This window comes from Scyliorhinus canicula, chromosome 2 (genome assembly GCF_902713615.1).
Source record: "Scyliorhinus canicula chromosome 2, sScyCan1.1, whole genome shotgun sequence".
Classification (NCBI taxonomy): Eukaryota; Metazoa; Chordata; class Chondrichthyes; order Carcharhiniformes; family Scyliorhinidae; genus Scyliorhinus; species Scyliorhinus canicula.
In genome coordinates, this window is record NC_052147.1 from 278,701,632 (window position 1) to 278,720,310 (window position 18,679).

The window sequence follows — 18,679 nt, forward strand, 5'->3', positions numbered from 1 at the left end:
TGGAAAATAATTTGAAAAGCACTGGCACAGTTATGTTGCTGGACCAGTAATCCAAAGGCTGGGATTAATGATCTGTAGTCGGGAGTTCAAGCCCCACCACAGCAAGTTTAAATTCAGCTTATTAAATAAATCTGGGATTAAAAATTAGTATCAATAATGAAGACCCTGATAAAAACCGGGAAAATTCCCCATCTGCTTCACTAATATCTCACAGGGCAGGAAATCTGCCATCCTTACCCAGTCTGGCCTATATGCGACTCCACAGCAATGCAGTTGTCTCTTAGTTGCGTTCTGAAATGAAGGCAGCCAGTCATTAGAGCATAAGGATGGTCGATAAATGCTGGCCTTGCCACCAATGCTGGCTTTCCACGAATGAATAAAAACAAATCCACTGTTCAGTAAATACTCCGTTGGGATTAATTGCCATTCCCAGATCTCCCCCATGTTTCCTATCAACCCATTAGCACTCTTGAAGAGCCACTATATAATAGAGGGAAATAAAATACTGCAGATGCTGAAATTCTGAAATAAAAGCAGAGAATGCTGGAAATGCTCCGGGTCTGGCAGCGTCTGTGAAGAGAAGGAACAGAGCTTGCGTTTCAGGCTGAGGATGGTTCATCAGAAGTGAGGAAAATTCTGAAAAACATTCGAGCAAGAAACCGAGAAGAGCAGAAGGGGAGGTCTGTGTTGGGGTGAAAGGCAGGAGAGATTTAAATGATACATAGAGGTTAGGTTCCAACCACTTTCCATCACCATCATCAGAGTGCAGGAACTTTTTGCCACATCTTCCAGTATAATGATGGAGCAAAATTGTAGGAAGAGAAAGTTTAACTAATTCTCTCACCCACCTACCACCATCTCATAGAATCCCTACAGTGCAGAAGGAGGCCATTTGGCCCATCACATTGCAGTGCTGCTAATCCAATTAATGTTTCAGCAACAATCTCCATCTGTTTCATCAGTGAATCTCATGTTGTATAGATTGACAGTAAATTTGAGAAAGGATTTTTAAAATGAGCTGGGTTTGATGGATTTTTTATGTCTTTGTTCTTCTTTCTGTCCTTGTAGGTCGCCTGCATGATGGGTCTCATGTACCTAACCAGCGTTGCAGGAATTATTGCTGGCACTGCAGTCCTACGGCAGGCGATGTGTTCAAGAGGCCAGGTATATGTGATCTCCCAGAACCAGGATCCTGTTGTGAGCCGAGAGGTTATCTTGGACCCAGTGGAATGCATGCAGGAGACCAAGACCTTTCTTTCCACACCATTCGACGCAGCTGCCGTTCATCTGGCCTGGTCTCGAGGTGCTCCTTCCAGTCTTCCTTGCTGTATCGTAGAAACTGACCCTGGCCATGGGAACTCTGGCAGTGCAGTGACTGCGTTCTGTCTCTGGGGTACTGTTCTGACCTCCCTCACTTACAGCACTGACCTGAGGACCATCCAAGAGAAACCTGGAATCGCACCACCCATTTCTTGCTCAAACTGTTGTAAATTGCAGAGCGAGGCCGGGCTGGCTGTCAAATGCGGGACATTGAACCAAACGTCTGTGAAAATCGTCTTTCGTCACACCCCGGTGGAAATGTACACCTCCCTCAGTTCAAAGGGCACTCCATCTCCTGTTGGATGCGACGGCTGTACAAAGCACAACGAGTTAAACGGAAAACAGCCTCCTTTGAGTCACGGCATTGAGAGACTGATGGACATCCTGTGTCTCTCTGGTTCCCTGAGGATGAGCAGATGCCCTGTGGATACGGCAATGGCATTTAGCCAGCTTGTGATGCCAGTCTTACCCAGTTAGGAGAATCCAGCACACTTTGGAATTGATGGCCACAGCCACGTTGGACTGAACTTTCTTTTCCTGATCCCAGTTATGAACACTGAAGTAATCCTAAATCCAGCAGTCAAACCAGCAAGATGAATGTTAAAAGTCACAACACCATCTCGGTTAACCACAAAAACTGGTGGCCCGAATTGGCAGCTATACTTAACCTGCACAACAGTTAGAAATACCATGAGTTCATCAAGTTTGTGCTTGGTAGCCAGCTGACCATTGTATCTTCAAGACACAATCGTAGGCATAGGGAACAATGTTCCTTTCCGCTAACATGAGCAATAAACCTGATTTTATAAAAAGAAGCTTCTATTCATGCAGACCCTTGTCTCAAATGCCTCGAGGTGCTTTTGCATACGAGGAATTACCTTGAGCTCCTTACATTGGTGAAGACGGTAGCAGCTTTGTGAGCACCAGATTCCTGAAAAAACGACCGGATGAATCATTTTTATTCTCGGTGCTGTTGGTTGTGGGAGAAAATCAACCTGTAAGTAGAGCTGCGGGATTTTTTTTTTTTAACTTCCCATCTTTCCACGTGGAACCAGTGGACTGTAGCTGTTTGACAACTCGCCTGAAGAACAGCGCCTCCAGCAGTGCAATATGCCCACGGTGTTGCACGGCAGCAGCAGCCCAGAGTACGTGCTGAAGTGCTTTAAGTAGAGCCTGATGCCGAATCTTTTTGCAGAAAATGAAGGAAAGTACAACGCAAACACTGTGTCGACTAGTTGTACTTTGCTGACTTTACTTTTGAGTCACGGGGCGCGCTATATGCGGGATTTGTAGATTTTTTTTTATTGTGGCAATCGAGCGCTTTTCTACTGGGGAAGTTTGATGAACGTGGGTAAGAATTGGATGTAGGATCCTAAAAGGTCCACATTTGTGAAATGCTAACCATGCGTTGGGCCCTGATGTTGAGAGATGAAAAAAGACACCACTCGTAACTTTGGAAATTTGCACACCTGTAAATTTACTAAAACTGGCCTTTCCTGCTGTGTGAATACTGATTGCATTCCGTATTGTATTTACTATGCAGCCTTACAAGTAGGGCCACGAAGGAGAGGCTGACTTTCTAATTGTGTTTATCCTGACACGGTGTGTTCTATGTTAACAGGGTGATTTCAGGTTTTATTTTAATACAGCAGTTAAAGAGATTATAAATGTCTGACATGGACTTTATAACTAAAACAAAACTTTTAAAATGTCACCTTGTTGGGAAATAAACTTTGGGTACAACAATGGACTCGGCTCTTGGGTCAGTTGCTGAGCAATCGATCAGCATCTGGATAAAAGGGGGACATTGAAGGCCGAAAGTCAATTTTATAATTTGCACGAGTTCATTAGGTAATCACTTAGCAGGACTTGACTGCAAGGGTCACCTTTCAGTTGCTCCCAAAAGACTTTAATGCATTAAACAGGGCTCTGGGACTTGTAGAATATGCAGTCAAAATGGAAATGCCTCTGCCTCTGTCCTCCCAAATGAGGGATTTTGTAATTTTGGTGCACACTATTTTTTGTGGCCTGTGGATTTGTTGGACATGTCCATTTGTCTTAAATGACGAGCAAGCTTTTACTCTATTTCCTGTCCCTCACCCTACTTATTTCCTTGTCTTCCTGATGTGGAGATATTGATGTTGGACTGGGGTTGGGCACAGTAAGAAGTCTTACAACACTAGGTTAAAGTCCAACAGGTTTGTTTGGAGTCACTAGCTTTCGGAGCGCAGCTCCTTCCTCCTGATGAAGGAGCTGTACTCTGAAAGCTAGTGATTTGAAACAAACCTGTTGGACTTTAACCTGGTGTTGTAAGACTTATTTTTCTTCCTGGATCGCTGTCTCGTGCGGCTGCTCAAGTGACCAATTCCCTCGCTTCTGCTGACGCCGCTCTGGGCTGACCTGGCAGTGTGACTGAGCTCAGAGGTCCAGGTGAGGATACCATCTGCCTCTCCAAGTCTCCTCTTGGTACATTTTACACACTGAATGACTGAGCTGACCAGACCAGGAAGTCCGCCGGTCCCATCACTGGTTTGCTGATCCCAGCCAGGGCATTTGTAGGGCTTTCGGTGGGACGGAAGGAAAAATCTAGCAGACTGCTGCTTCTCAACATTGTCGAATGGCCTCCCTAGATGTTTAAAGAGGCAAGGACAGGATTGGATCTGACTCCCTCAGTTTAATAGGCTGCCAACACTTGGCATTGAGGCTTGCAACATGACAATTGGATGAGGTACAGGAGGACACACGGTACCTGAGATTGCAGAAGGAGCTTGTGACTCGGGAAAGACAGTGGTGTTAAAAATAACCATTGATCCTTCAATACATTTCCTAGGGCAGCACGGTGGCACAGTGGGTTAGCCCTGCTGCCTCACAGCGCCAGGTTCGATCCCAGGCTCTGGGTCACTGTTCATGTGGAGTTTGCACATTCTCCCCGTGTTTGCTTGGGTTTCGCCCCCACAACCCAAAAATGTGCAGGATAGGTGGATTGAACACGCTAAATTGCCCCTTCATTGGAAAAAAATGATTTGGATACACTAAATTTAAAAAATAAAAATTAAAAATAAAATCCTTCAATACATTTCCTTACTGTGAATTTCCAGCCGCTAAAGTATCTTCTAAAAACTAGATACTAGATATTTTGAATGTGTAAATCACAGCTATCAAAACTCCAGTTTGTCACTGAATTTGTGATGTGATAACAGGAGAATCAGAGCAGCTCCCAGTACTGTGCATCAACACAGCCAGTATATTGAATAGTGTAACAGACAACAATAATACACTTTCTACCAGTAAACTTGGAAGCGCTGAGTCTTGGCAGCTTAGAAAGGTGCATTTGCGTGTCCTTCTGTTATCTCTGTCAATGACTGGAAGTTTATTATCATAAGAGGTAAGCTAAATTCAACAAGGCAGCAGTGTTTCTGTGATGACTGAAATGTATTTTCCCGGTTTGTGGTAAATGTAAATCTCTATGCACCAATGCTTCTGTGCCGGGCCTGAAATGGCTGGCTGAACCAAAAAGGGTTAACTGCAAAATGCTGCAAATCTGAAAATAAGTAGTAGCTCTGCCAACGTCGGAACACAAAGTAAAGTTCAGATTTTGGCTTCCAGCGTCCCAGGCTAGCAGCGGCCACTCATTGCTGAAAGGCATTTGGCTGTGGGTTCACCCCGCGTTGTGTTTCGTATACGATTTCACAGTTCCAGTACTTGTCTTGCCAGATAATTAAAAGCCTCACAGCCCCTGAGCAAAATACAGGCCTTCGTGATTTTACAAAATGGAATGCCGTGTCAGGCAGTCGGAAGGGTGGGGATTGAACTTGTCCGGATTTTACCCCACTCTGTGATATTAAAATAGTCTGTATTGTTGGGCTGTTTCCTGGTGTTCGCTAATTGCCATGAAAGGACTCTCACATCAATTGCTTCAGGAGAGTTATGTTTCAGGAACCTTCCATTCATCCTACCAATAAGTCCAAACTCATTTCATTTCTCTCTCTCTCTCTCTCTCCTGGCTTGTGTTTTTCTGCCTTCCTCTCTTTGTTACTACTCTCTCCTCTCTTTGTTTTGCTCCTACTCCACTTTATTTTCTCCTGTCTGTAAAACCACAGAATGATAGGGCACAGAAGGAAGCTGTTAAGCCCATCCTGACTGCTGGCTCTCAAAGAGCCATCCAAACTGGTTCACTCCCCTCACCCTGATCTTTCCCCATATACCTGCAAAGTTTTCCTTTCACGTATTTCTGCACTTTCATGTCCTTTAATTATGTGTTAGCATCACACCATTGTCACAATTGCTTGCATAACGGGATGAGGCTTATGATGAAAAAGAATTCTTCCAAACCTGCGCGCAATTTAACTGCAGAAGATCCACAATTTCTCTGCAGTGAGGAATCGGTTATTTACAACGGCAGAACATTTCATTTCCCGAATTCTCCGCAGTAAGCTCGTGCTGGATGTCAGCTAATTTTTAAAATGTGGAAGTGTTTTAGCTTCTACCTTAAAGTGTTAGGCCGTGTTCTTAGTTTGTGCAAATGCTGATGTAATGAGGCTCCATTTGGGTAGCTGAGGACCATGAATGTAACATCTTGAGGGGGCCAGAAGGTGCAGCAAACTTGCTCTTGTTCGCCGCCATCTTTTAGCAAATCGGAAAAGGTGGTTGAGAAGGGGGAAAAGTAAATTCTTCCACCCTTTTACAAATATGCATCGTGACCCAAATGCCACTAGCCCATAAATAAGAACAAAATCTCTGTAAACACTCCTCCGATCAGGCAGCAGAGCAAGAACTAGAATAAATGTTTTGGGTCGATGACTATTCTGTTCATCATTTTGGGTTCCTGACATCTGTGACCTCTTGCCTTTACACCACTTACACAGGTAGCTTAACTTGCAAACATTAAAAGTATTTCTCTGCGACTAACTTTTTGCTCTGTGCTTGAAGGACCCCCAGCAGCAGGGGAAAGCATTGAGGATCACAGCAAGAATAAAGCATGTGTTTTCAGGGTTAAATTCAAAGGTGAAAGTTCCAAACAAGTTGGTCAACGAATGTAAAGGTTCAGAGGAAGCTGGAACTTGAAAGTTTGTATTTGGTTTTAAAAATGGTACGATACTGTTTCAGCCTTGCTATGCAGGAACTCTGCGCTGTCTGCAGTATTTCTAATTCTTTTCATTGGCAAGTAATAAATGCTGATTAAAGGAGCACATCCAAACAAGGTTTAACGTTTTTCAACAGGATTTATTGTTACGGTAGAGTTACCCCAACTTTGGGTTTGCTTTCCACTGTCCGCTGTTAATAAGGGAAAATCTTATTTGGTTAGTAATGCAGTGCAAACAGTTTTACTGGTGAAATAGTTCAATTTTCTGTAATGCAGTTTCACTTACAAAAGATTCAGCCATTTATATTCATTTATATTTCACATGTAATTCACTTTTGAAATTCTTACATGCTAGTATTAAAAAGAAAAAGTGCTAAATTATTCCTCCGTTTCTGTGGTTTTGCTGGTCTCGTATTCTTGTTAATCCTTTGCGCACAGCCGCATCCTTTTTTTCAGCGTTGTTGGCTACACTCTGATCACATTGTTTTCCTATTAGGTTGTTTGTTTCAACTCGCTTCTAATAAAGAAGTTCATTTTTAAATATTGGCGTCCAGCTTTGAAAACTAGAGGGTAATTGAATCATCACAAGGAATGTGGCTTCGATGTGTTCAAAGTTACCTCGGCCATATCTAAAATATATATATTCTATCAAATGATAAAATAATTCTAATATCCTTTGCAGTGATAATCATAGCAAGTCAATTTTGAACTTACCTAAAGCTTCTCCAGAAAAAAATACTTATACCCCTCAATCAAGATACCTCGGTCACAAAGGCAGCACGGTGGCGCAAATGGTTAGCACGGCTGCCTCACGGCGCCGAGGTCCCAGGTTGGATCCCGGCTCTGGGTTACTGTCCGTGTGTAGTTTGCACATTCTCCGCCTGTTTGTGTGGATCTCACCCCCACAACCCAAAGATGTGCAGGGTAGGTGGATTGGCCATGCTAAATTACCCCTTAATTGGAAAAAGTGAATGTTTATTTTTTAAATAAATAAGATACCTCAATCACTGGAAAATGTCTGTCTAATTTAATCTATCCCTTGCATTCATAGTTTTGAATACTTTTATTAAATTACCCCTTAATCTCTATTTTTAAAAACTTTTTTCCAATTCTTAATGCTTCTATTTCCTCTCACAAGCACTGTATCCTCCCACCTCAATATTCTTCCTGTCGTTTGGAGCCACATCCGAGTTAGGAACAGAAGTTGGTTGTTCCATAGAACTAGAGAATTCCTACAGTGCAGAAGGAGGCCATTTGGCCTATTGAGTCTGCACTGACCCTCTGAAAGAGCACCCCCCCCCCCCCCCCCCCCCCCAGGCCCACTCCCCCATCCTTTCCCATAACCCTAACTAAATTGAACATCTTTGGAGTGTGTTGGGGGGGGGGGGGGGGGGGGATCTGAGCACCCATGATGTACCCACGCCAGACAAGGGAGAATGTGCAAACTCCACACAGGTGATCACACAAGGCCGGAATCGAACCCGGGTCCCTGGCGCAGTGAGGCAGCAGTGCTAATCATGGCTGATCTGATTGAAGCTTCAATTCTACTTTGCCTTGATACCTTTTGACTCCCTTTTTAGTAAAGAGTCTATGTACTTTGCTTTAAAAATATTCAGTGACCCTGACCCCACTGCTCTTTCACAGATTTCAGACCCCCTGAGAGAGAAAACAAACCTCATCCCCACCTTAAATGAGAGATCCCTTATTTTTAAACTGCGCTCTCTTGTAGTCTTCCCCCATAAGGGGAAATATCCTTTCAGCATCCACCCTGTCAAGGCCCCTCAAGATCTTGTGTTTCAATAAGGCTGCCTCTCATCCTCCTCAACACCAATGGATGCAGGCCCAATCTATCCAGCCTTTCCTCAAAAGATAGCTTCTAATTCCAGGAATCAGTGAAGTGAACCTTCTTTGAACTGCTAATTGTGTCCTTCCTTTGATAAGGAGACCGAAAATGCCCTGTACAGCTGTGGCAAAACATCCCTACTTCTATATTCCATTCCCCTTGCACTATATTTGTTCATGTGGGTATTGCAGACTGGGCCAGCATTTATTGCCCATCCCTAGTTGTCCTTGAGGGGGCAGTTAAGAGTCAAACACATTGCTGTGGGTCTGGAGTCATCTGTAGGCCAGACCTTGTAAGGGCAGCAGATTTCCTTGCATCAGTGAACCAGATGGGTTTTTGCAACAATCGGCAATGGTTTCATGGTTATCGTTAGACTTTAAAACCAGATTTTTATTGAATTTAAATTTCACCATCTGCAGTGGAGGGATTCGAACCTATGGCCCCAGAGCATTACCCTGGGTCTCTAGTTTACTGGTCCAGTGACAATACCGCTACACCACCACCTGTGCACAACACTTCAACTGTGGTGTTATTGAGGTTTAGAAGAGCAACTTTCATTTTTATAGCACCTTTCAGATCTCGGGATGTCTCGAAGTGCTTTACAGCCAATGAAGGAGGTTGACGTGTAGTCACTGGAGCAGAGAACATAGCAGTCAATTTATCTGACAGGCAGGGATAAAATAAATGAAGAGATTACCTGTTTTAAGCATTGGCTAAAATATAACTTGCTTGGGAGAACTACCCTGCTCTTCAAATAGTGCCGTGGGACCTCTTCAATAAAGCCAAGTGTTTGCTTTATCTCCCCAACCAAAAATCTAATGCCGCCACCAATAGTGTGGCCCTCCCTCAGTCCTCCCTCTGGAATGTGGAGATTAGATAATGCACTCAAATTTCTGGAGTGGAGTTTGAACCTGCGATCGGACTAAGTTAAATACAATTTATGTAGATTCGCCATTGCATCTCGACTTGCACATTCTGTACTTGTCATAAAATTCAGCCTTCCTTTTTTTATAGTTTGTGGGCTTAACGCAGAAAGTGCTGCTTTTAAAATCCCGTGAATTTAAATCTCCAAATCTGTTTTTCCACGTTGTTCCGCTGCCTCCAGTCAAAATATAAGCTTTTTATCCAAAGTTTACCAACTCACATTTGTTGACCTTTAATTCACGCGCAAGCGAAACACCGCAGGTTTCCGAGCAACTGGGTTGCACCCAAAGTGACTGGCACTTTCAGAACGCAAGTGATGAAAATTATATTGCTGCAAATGGATTTTCAATCATTCCTGGGATAGGGACATGGCTGCCAATGCCAGCGTTTATTGTCCATCCTCAGTTGCTCTGAGGTGACAGTGTCGGCCTTTCTTTGAAGCTTGTTGGGCCTCCTCGCAGGGGGTGGGGGGGGGGGCAGTTAATCAACCATATTAGTGTGGGACTGCAGTCGCATACAGGCCAGATCAGGTAAGGTTTCCTTCCTTTAAAAGACGTCAGAGAACCAACTTTGTTTTTGGACATCCAACATCCCGGCTGTGAAATGGTTGAACTTTGCTCTTCTTGTTTGTGATTGTCACCTGAGATTGCTGTCAGTTACCTCAATTATGAAGTAAATGGATGGACACAAATGGGAATCTTGGTTTCAAATGGCTTTAACATCACAAATTGTGACAAATTAAATTAAATGTCGAGCCAATTGATTAAGTTTAGAATAATCTTTTATTGTCACAAGTAGGTTTACATTGCGATGAAGTTACTGTGAAAAGCCCCTAGCCGCCACATTCAGGCACCTGTTCACACAGAGGGAGAATTCAGAATGTTTAATTCACCTAACAGCACGTCTTTCAGGGCTTGTGGGAGGAAACACCCACGCAGACACTAGGACAACACACAGACTCCACACAGTGACCCAGCCGGCAATTGAACCTGGGTCCCTGGTGCTGTGAAGCAACAATGCTAACCATTGTGCTGCTGTGCCTAATGATCCTGATCATAGAAAATAGGAGTAGGCCATTTGGCCCATGCACTAAACTTATCTGAGCCTTGAAGCCTCTTAACATCCTCCTCACCACCCAGTCTAACCAGGTTTTGTGTCTTCAGCAAACTTGGAAATATTGCCTTTGTTTCCATCATCCAAATCATTGATGTTTCTTGTGAGTAACTGGGGCTCACTAATCACTGCCTGACAGCTTGAAAAATACCCAATTATTCCTACTCTTCGTGCCTGCTAATTAATTCTGAGGCCATGTCAAAATATTACACCCAATCCCATGCACTTGAAATTTGCACACTAATCTTTTATGTGGGACTTTTATCAAAAGCTTTCTGAAAATCCCAATACGCCACATCCACAGATTCACCCTTGTCCATTCTACTAGTAAAGTCCTCAAAAAAGCCTAGTTGGTCAAACATGATTTCCCCTTTGCAAATCCATGTTGTCTTGTCTAATCCCAGTGACATTTTGTAAGTGTCCTTTTATTGCATCCTTTATAGTAGATCCTAGCATTTTCCCTACTACTGATGTCAGGCTAACATGTCTGTAATTCCCTGTTTTCTGCCTTCCTCCTTTTTTAATTAATGGGGTTACAGTTGCCACCCCCCAATCTACTGGGATTGTTCTAGTATCTCTGGAATTTTGGAAGGTAACATCCTAGCAGCCACTATTTCCATGGCCATCTTCTTTAGTACCGGGGAGGTGGTGGTATTAGTGATCCACTAAACCTAGGATAATGGACCTGGGTTCAAATCCCACCACGGCAGGTGATGGAATTTAAACTCAATAAAATATCTTGAATTAAAACCATTGACTGGGAAACCATTGTCGATTGTTGTAAAAACCCATCTGGTTCACTAATGTCCTTTAGGGAAGGAAATCTTCCGTCCATACCTGGTCTGGCCGACATGTGACTCCAGATCCACAGCAATGTGGTTGACTCTTAACTGCCCCCTCAAGGGCAATTAGGGATGGGCAATAAATGGTAGCCCAGCCTGCGGACTCTCACTTCCTATGAAAAAATAAAAAAATATGTACTATTGTATTAAATCAGAACTTTGGAAGGAGTTTTATTTGTTAAGAAAATAGCATTGTTTTTGTTTTCCTCGCAAACCCAGTTTGATGATTGAAACCAAAGAACCGGATGAAAGCTTGGAACAGGAAAGGGTAATTACACTGAGTAAGCCTGCCTGCTCCAATTCACTTGTCACTTATTCTCCCGATTGAAGAGAACATTCTGCAATGTTTCACCTTGTCCACTTAAGCAATTAAAGTTGATTGCATTCTGTATTATTCAAAGTAATCTGGTTGCTTTTAGTTCCATGGTGTCTCGGTATATATCGTATTCCACTGGGCATTTGATCTAGTTTTGCTTAATCTCACTCTCACTCACTGTGGATCTGAACTGGATACTCAACCAGCTGAATTAAAAGGTGCTAATCAGGAAATTCAGTCTGAAATTAATCAGTAAAATGAAATGAAAATCGCTTATTGTCACGAGTAGGCTTCAAAGAAGTTACCGTGAAAAGCCCCTAGTCGCCACATTCCGGCGCCTGTCTGGGGGAACTGGTATGGGAATCGAACCGTGCTGCTGGTCTGCTTTAAAAGCCAGTGATTTAGTCTGGTGAGCTAAACCAGCCCCTAGCAGTTAAACATTGGAAGTGCGGGATATAGCCTGAGATCACGTCAGTGGTTAGCACTGCTGCCTCACAGCACCAGGGACCTGGGTTCAATTCCGGCCTCGGGTGACTGTCTGTGCGGAGTCTGCATGTTCTCCCCCAGTCTGCGTGGGTTTCCTCCGGGTGCTCCGGTTCCTCCCACAGTCCAAAGATGTGCAGGTTCAGTGGACTGGTAGCACAGCGGTTAGCACTGTGGCTTTACATTGCCAGGGTCCCAGGTTCGATTTCCGGCTAGGTCACTGTCTGTGCGGAGTCTGCACGTTCTCCCCGTGTCTGCGTGGGTTTCCTCCGGGTGCTCCGGTTTCCTCCCACAAGTCCCGAAAGACGTGCTGTTAGGTGAGTTGGACATTCTGAATTCTCCCTCTGTGTACCCGAACAGGTGCCAGAATGTGGCTACTAGGGGCTTTTCACAGTAACTTCATTGCAATGTAAGCCTACTTGTGACAATAAAGATTATTATTATGCTAAATTGCCCCTTAATGTTAGGTGCAGTGGAGTGGACCGGGGTGGATTGTTCTTTCAGAGGGTCGAATGGCATCCTCCTGCACTGTCGGGATTCTATGATCGGGTGTGATGCCTATTCTTGTCGGCTTCGATCTGGTGTGTTTCTTTTGTGGGGACCATGAATAGGATTCAATTTGAATTGTTTTTTGGAGCAAGCAAGAAGATGGATTAAGGGCTTGCACCGTTCACTGTGCGCATTGGCTTCGTAACTCTGAGAAAGAAATAAAATGTAATCAGGCGGAGCATTTGTATATTAAATGGCGTAAATCAGATTCAAGCATTTAACCAACATTGTGCAAAATGTACAAACTGGCTCAGGTCTCAGATTATGTAGCACTTATGTCTTCAAGACTGTGTAGAAAGATGGTATATTCTGACCTCTTTGGATTTCAAAATGTTTTATAGCTAATGAGGTGCAGTCACTGATAAACACTTGGGTAACCAAACTACCTTGCCTCATTGACAATGGATGAGTCTGGGAGGAAATTACTCAGCCACGTGTAGTACATGATTTCTGTTACAGAGGGGGAAGTAAGACAGTGGAATCTTTCTTGTCAATCGTTCTTTCCGAGTTCCCAGAATGAGGGCAGGGTACCGTTGTATAGATCTGGCAGCAGAGAGGGACTTCATGCCTGCATGATTAGAGTGCACAGTCCAGACATCTTGACAGGTTTACAAATATGGGACAAAACATGGGTGGCAAGGGAGCACAGTGGTTAATAATAATATAAGAATAATCTTTATTAGCATCACAAGTACACTTACATTAACACTGCAATTAAGTTACTGTGAAAATCTCCTAGTCGCCAAGCTCCGGCGCCTGATCGAATACACCAAGGGAGAATTCACTGTTGCTTCACAGCATCAGGGTTCGATCCCTGCTTGGGTCACTGTCTGTGTGGAGTCTGCATGTTCTCCCCGTGTCTGTGTGGATTTCCTCCGGGCGCTCCGGTTTCTTCCCACAAGTTACGAAAGACATGCTTATTAGGTGAATTGGACATTCTGAATTCTCCCTCTGTGTACCCGAACAGGCGCCGGAATGTGACGACTAGGGGCTTTTCACAGAAACTTAAGTGCCGATCGATATCACCTGAAAATAAAAAAGATGAATTTATCCTTCATTTTGGTGTTATTTATGGGACATTGTTCATTAAAAAAATGGCTGCCATGCTGACCTACATAACAACAGTCCATTTCAAAGTAATACTTGTCAGCCTACTTCTGGCAATAATAAAGATAATTATTATTATGCTGTTCCGGAAAGAACACAGGCAGTCTGCGATTTTGAGGGGCGATGCTATTAAAAAAAGGATGGTTCATCACTCTGCAGACTACCTCTCCTGCTTTCTCTACTTAGACTGATGGGCAGCACAGTAGCATAGTGGTTAGCACAGTTGCTTCACAGCTCTAGGGTCCCAGGTTCGATTCCCGTCTTGGGTCACTGTCTGTGCGGCGTCTACAAGCTCTCCCCATGTTTGTGTGGGTTTCCTCCGGGTGCTCTTTTACTGGTCGCCATAGCCCCAGATGACCATCAGTTCCTCTTCCGCTTTGCGAAAGGGAGAGCTGACTGGTGCCGATTCAGAAACCTGAAGGTCACCACGACTCAGGCGAGGGGCAAGGTTGAGAAGGCAGGGCCTTCATGGGTAACCTCAACTGGTACAGGAATTGAACCCGCGCTGTTGGCATCGCTCTGCATCTCAAACCTGCCTTCCAGCTAGTTGAAGCTAACCCGACCCCCCACCCCCCAACTTTTACTGACCTTGTTGATGTGTTGGGTAAGCTGTGTCTATGTGGACTGCGTTTGATGCAGTGTAGAGAGAGACAGGCTTCCAACACTTGATGAGATGCAACACGATTTTATTTAACATCTAACTATATCACATGCTTAACTGTGGGTTGACACTATGCTGACTTGACTGGAGACCTGAGGCTAACCTGACCAGACTTACCAGCTCCCGCATGGTGTTTGCACTGGCTGCTGCTCACGAGCTCTGACTGTCTCAGAGGCTGGGTCCCGAGAGAGCGGGAAAACTGGTGCCCTCTGGCTTTATAGTGGTCGTGTCCTGTCTGGTGATTGGCTGCTGTGTTCTGTGTGCTCACTGGTCATCCTGTGTGTCAATCACTGCCTGTCTGCGCTCCATCATATACATGGATGTATATTATGACACTTGTCTTCACAGATTTTTTATTTTTATCCAATTTATGCGTATGAAAAAGATAATTGCACTATTAAAGGAACAAGAGGTTTGCCTGCTGCCCAAGTTACCTCCCTCGATCGATTTACCATCTGAAAATAAAAAAACAGATGGATTTATCCTTCATTTTGGTCTTGTTTATGGCATATTGTTCTTTGAAAAATGGCTGCCATGCTGACCTACATAACAACAGTCCATTTCAAAGTAATGGCTTGTGCATGAGACTCCGAAATCTTGCTGAGAGACACATTCAAGTGCTGTACAAATACAAGCTCTTTCTAAAGCTGCGAATGCAGGAAATTTGAAACATAAACAGAAACATCTGGAAACACTCAGCAGCACATTGAAGCACCCATGGATCAAACAGATGATTATTATTTCAGGTATAGATATGGGTTGCCAACTCTGGGTTGGATGCATTCCTGGAGGTTTCATCGTATGGTTTCCTGTCTCTTGTTCAAGCAAACAACCTTCAAACCCAGCTCCAACATTTTTATAACTAATAATCTCCCGGGTTTCTCACAATGTCGATAATTAAGTTCCTGGAAACTGTAGGCCGACACTGATAGTTTGGCAACCTGAGATATAAAGCAGCAGCTCCCAAACTTTGGGTCACGACCCCAATTGGGATGGCAGAAACAACAAATGGGGTCATGAGAAATAAAATTGCGTTTAGGTTCCCCCCCCCCCCCCCCCTCCCCCTAGCCCCCGGGGCCTGTATTGTCCCAGCATTGTGACTGCAGGGGTTGTGATCAGGCGTGCTGGGACGTGACGATGAGTTCACACAAATATGTCAGAGGTTTCCCGGAGCAGCTTCTCGGAACCGTGACGATGAAAGTGGGCGCGTATTTAGCGACTGCCGGCAGCCCAGCCACTGAGGGCCTGGGGTTTTCACATTTATACAATGCATGCAATCATCTTTATTAGTGTCACAAGTAGGCGGTGAAAATGGTAGCAGAGTGGTTAGCGCCATTGCTTCACAGCTCCAGGGTCCCAGGTTCTATTCCCAACTTGGGTCACTGTCTGTGCGGAGTCTGCACGTTCTCCCCCGTGTCTGTGTGGGCTTCCTCCGGGTGCTCCCGTTATTCTAATAAAAACAGTCCGTAGCCATCTCAGATGGCCACCTGCAAAGGGCCATGGGAATTATGGCCAACCCAGGGTTCAGACACACTCAGAGCTTGTGTGTGTATTTGCAACCCAGATAGCTGGACGTGATCGAAACCCCAGCATTCTAATGGCCCATTTCCCCAGAACAAAAGGACTGTACTAAAAGGACTGTACTCAGGTAACCGATACAGATGCAGACTAACCGGCGCCACTCCCTTTGCTAAGAAAGCCCAAACAGCCAAGGCCAATGACCGCTCAGGAGACGCCCAGCCATTAAGGCGCCCGCCCCTTTATTGGCCAAAATTGAAGGCCGTGATCGAAGCCTGTCAAATTATTGGGTCCAAAGCTAAGGACCGCCCCAAAGAGCGCGAAATCCCAGAGGGATAAAAATAGACACAGCCATGTGTTTGTGTCTCTCTTGGCCCCAGCCTACGCCTAAAACCAAGTGTAGCATTACGACCAGAAGGCAAGTTCAAGACGAACGATCGCTACCGGACAGATGAGCCCAGCAGAAACGAAGCCACGCAAGATCCGAACAAAGGCCTTGTTCATAAGAACATAAGAACTAGGAGCAGGAGTAGGCCATCTGGCCCCTCGAGCCTGCTCCGTCATTCAATGAGATCATGGCTGATCTTTTGTGGACTCAGCTCCACTTTCCGGCTCAAACACCATAACCCTTAATCCCTTTATTCTTCAAAAAACTATCTATCTTTATCTTAAAAACATTTAATGAAGGAGCCTCAACTGCTTCACTGGGCAAGGAATTCCATAGATTCACAACCCTTTGGGTGAAGAAGTTTCTCTTAAACTCAGTCCTAAATCTACTTCCCCTTATTTTGAGCCTATGCCCCCAGTTCTGCTTTCACCCGCCAGTGGTGAAAGATCCAGGACAAAGGCTCTGCAATCTCCTCCCTGGCATCCCAGAGAATCCTAGGATAAATCCCATCAGGCCCAGTGGACTTATCTATTTTTACACTTTCCAAAATTGCTAACACCTCCTCCTTGTGAACCTCAATTCCATCTAGCCTGGTCGACTGTACCTGAGTATTCTCCTCGACAACATTGTCTTTCTCCAGTGTAAACACCGACGAAAAATATCCATTTAATGCTTTCCCTATCTCCTCTGATTCCACACACAACTTTCCACTACTATACTTGATTGGCACTAGTCTTACTCTAGTCATTCTTTTGTTCCTGATATACTTATAGAAAGCCTTAGGGTTTTCCTTGATCCTATCTGCCAACAACTTTTCGTGTCCTCTCCTCGCTCTTCTTAACCCTTCTTAGGTCCTTCCTGGCTAACTTGTAACTCTCAAGTGCCCTAACTGAGCCTTCATGTCTCGTCCTAACATAAGCCTTCTTCTTCCTCTTGACAAGTGCTTCAACTTCCTTAGTAAACCACGGTTCCCTTGCTCGACAACTTCCTCCCTGCCTGACAGGTACATACTTATCAAGGACACGCAGTAGCTGTTCCTTGAAAAAGCTCCACATTTCGATTGTACCCATCCCCTGCAGTTTCCTTCCCCATCCTATACATCCTAAATCTTGCCGAATAGCATCATAATTGCCTTTCCCCCAGCTATAATTCTTGCCTTGCGGTGTATACCTATCCCTGCCCATCGCTAAAGTAAACATAACCGAATTGTGATCACTATCACCAAAGTGCTCACCTACATCTAAATCTAACACCTGGCTGGGTTCATTACCCAGTACCAAATCCAATGTGGCCTCGCCCCTTGTTGGCCTGTCTACATACTGTCTCAGAAAACCCTCCTGTACACACTGCACAAAAACTGACCCATCTATAGTACTCGAACTATAGTATTTTCAGTCAATATTTGGAAAGTTAAAGTCCCCCATAACAACTACCCTGTTACTCTCGCTCCTGTCGAGAATCATCTTTGCAATCCTTTCCTCTACATCTCTGGAACTATTCGGAGGTCTATAGACAACTCCCAACAGGGTGACCTCTCCTCTCCTGTTCCTAACCTCGGCCCATACTACATCAGTAGACAAGTCCTCAAACGTCCTTTCTGCCGTCGTAATACTTTCCTTGATTAACAATGCCACACCCCCCCCTCTTTTACCATCTTCTCTGTTCTTACAGAAACATCTAAATCCTGGAACCTGCAACAACCATAGAACATAGAACAGTACAGCACAGAACAGGCCCTTCGGCCCTCGATGTTGTGCCGAACAATGATCACCCTACTTAAACCCTCTTAACCCGTATACCCATAACCCAACAATCCCCCCATTAACCTTACACTACGGGCAATCTAGCATGGCCAATCCACCTAACCCGCACATCTTTGGACTGTGGGAGGAAACCGGAGCACCTGGAGGAAACCCACGCACACACGGGGAGGACGTGCAGACTCCACACAGACAGTGACCCAGCCGGGAATCGAACCTGGGACCCTGGAGCTGTGAAGCATTGATGCTAACCACCATGCTACCGTGAGGCCCTTAAACCATTCCTGTCCCTGCTCTACCCATGTCTCCGAAATCGCCACAACATCGAGATCCCAGGTACCAACCCATGCTGCAAGCTCACCCACCTTATTCCGGATGCTCCTGGCGTTGAAGTAGACACACTTCAAACCAGCATCTTGCTTGCCGGTGCCCTCTTTCGAACTTTTAACCCTATCCCTGACCTCACTACTCTCAACATCCTGTACACTGGGACTACAATTTAGGTTCCCATCCCCCTGCTGAATTAGTTTAAACCCCCCCGAAGAGCACTAGCAAATCTCCCCCCCCCCCCCCCCCCCCCAGGATATTGCTACCCCTCTGGTTCAGGTGAAGACCATCCCGTTTGTAAAGGTCCCACCTACCCCAGAATGAGCCCCAATTATCCAGGAAACCAAAACCCTCCCTCCTGCACCATCCCTGTAGCCACGTGTTCAACTCCTCTCTCTCCTTATTGAGATGACCCACTGAGAATGAGGATATCACTTACAGCTTG

General features: G+C 44.9%; 1 protein-coding gene across 3 annotated transcripts in view; it reads left to right on the forward strand.

Moving 5' to 3' along the window:
* cnppd1 (cyclin Pas1/PHO80 domain containing 1) overlaps window positions 1-6,784 on the forward strand; it is a 39,778-nt gene extending 32,994 nt beyond the window's left edge. For all 3 annotated transcript variants that reach the window (XM_038790114.1, XM_038790115.1, XM_038790116.1), the window contains exon 8: window positions 1,069-6,784. In XM_038790114.1, the coding sequence (XP_038646042.1) occupies window positions 1,069-1,797 (729 nt within the window). In that variant the 3' untranslated portion in view covers window positions 1,798-6,784. The remainder of the gene's footprint in view (window positions 1-1,068) is intronic.
* Window positions 6,785-18,679: the final 11,895 nt, after the last annotated feature.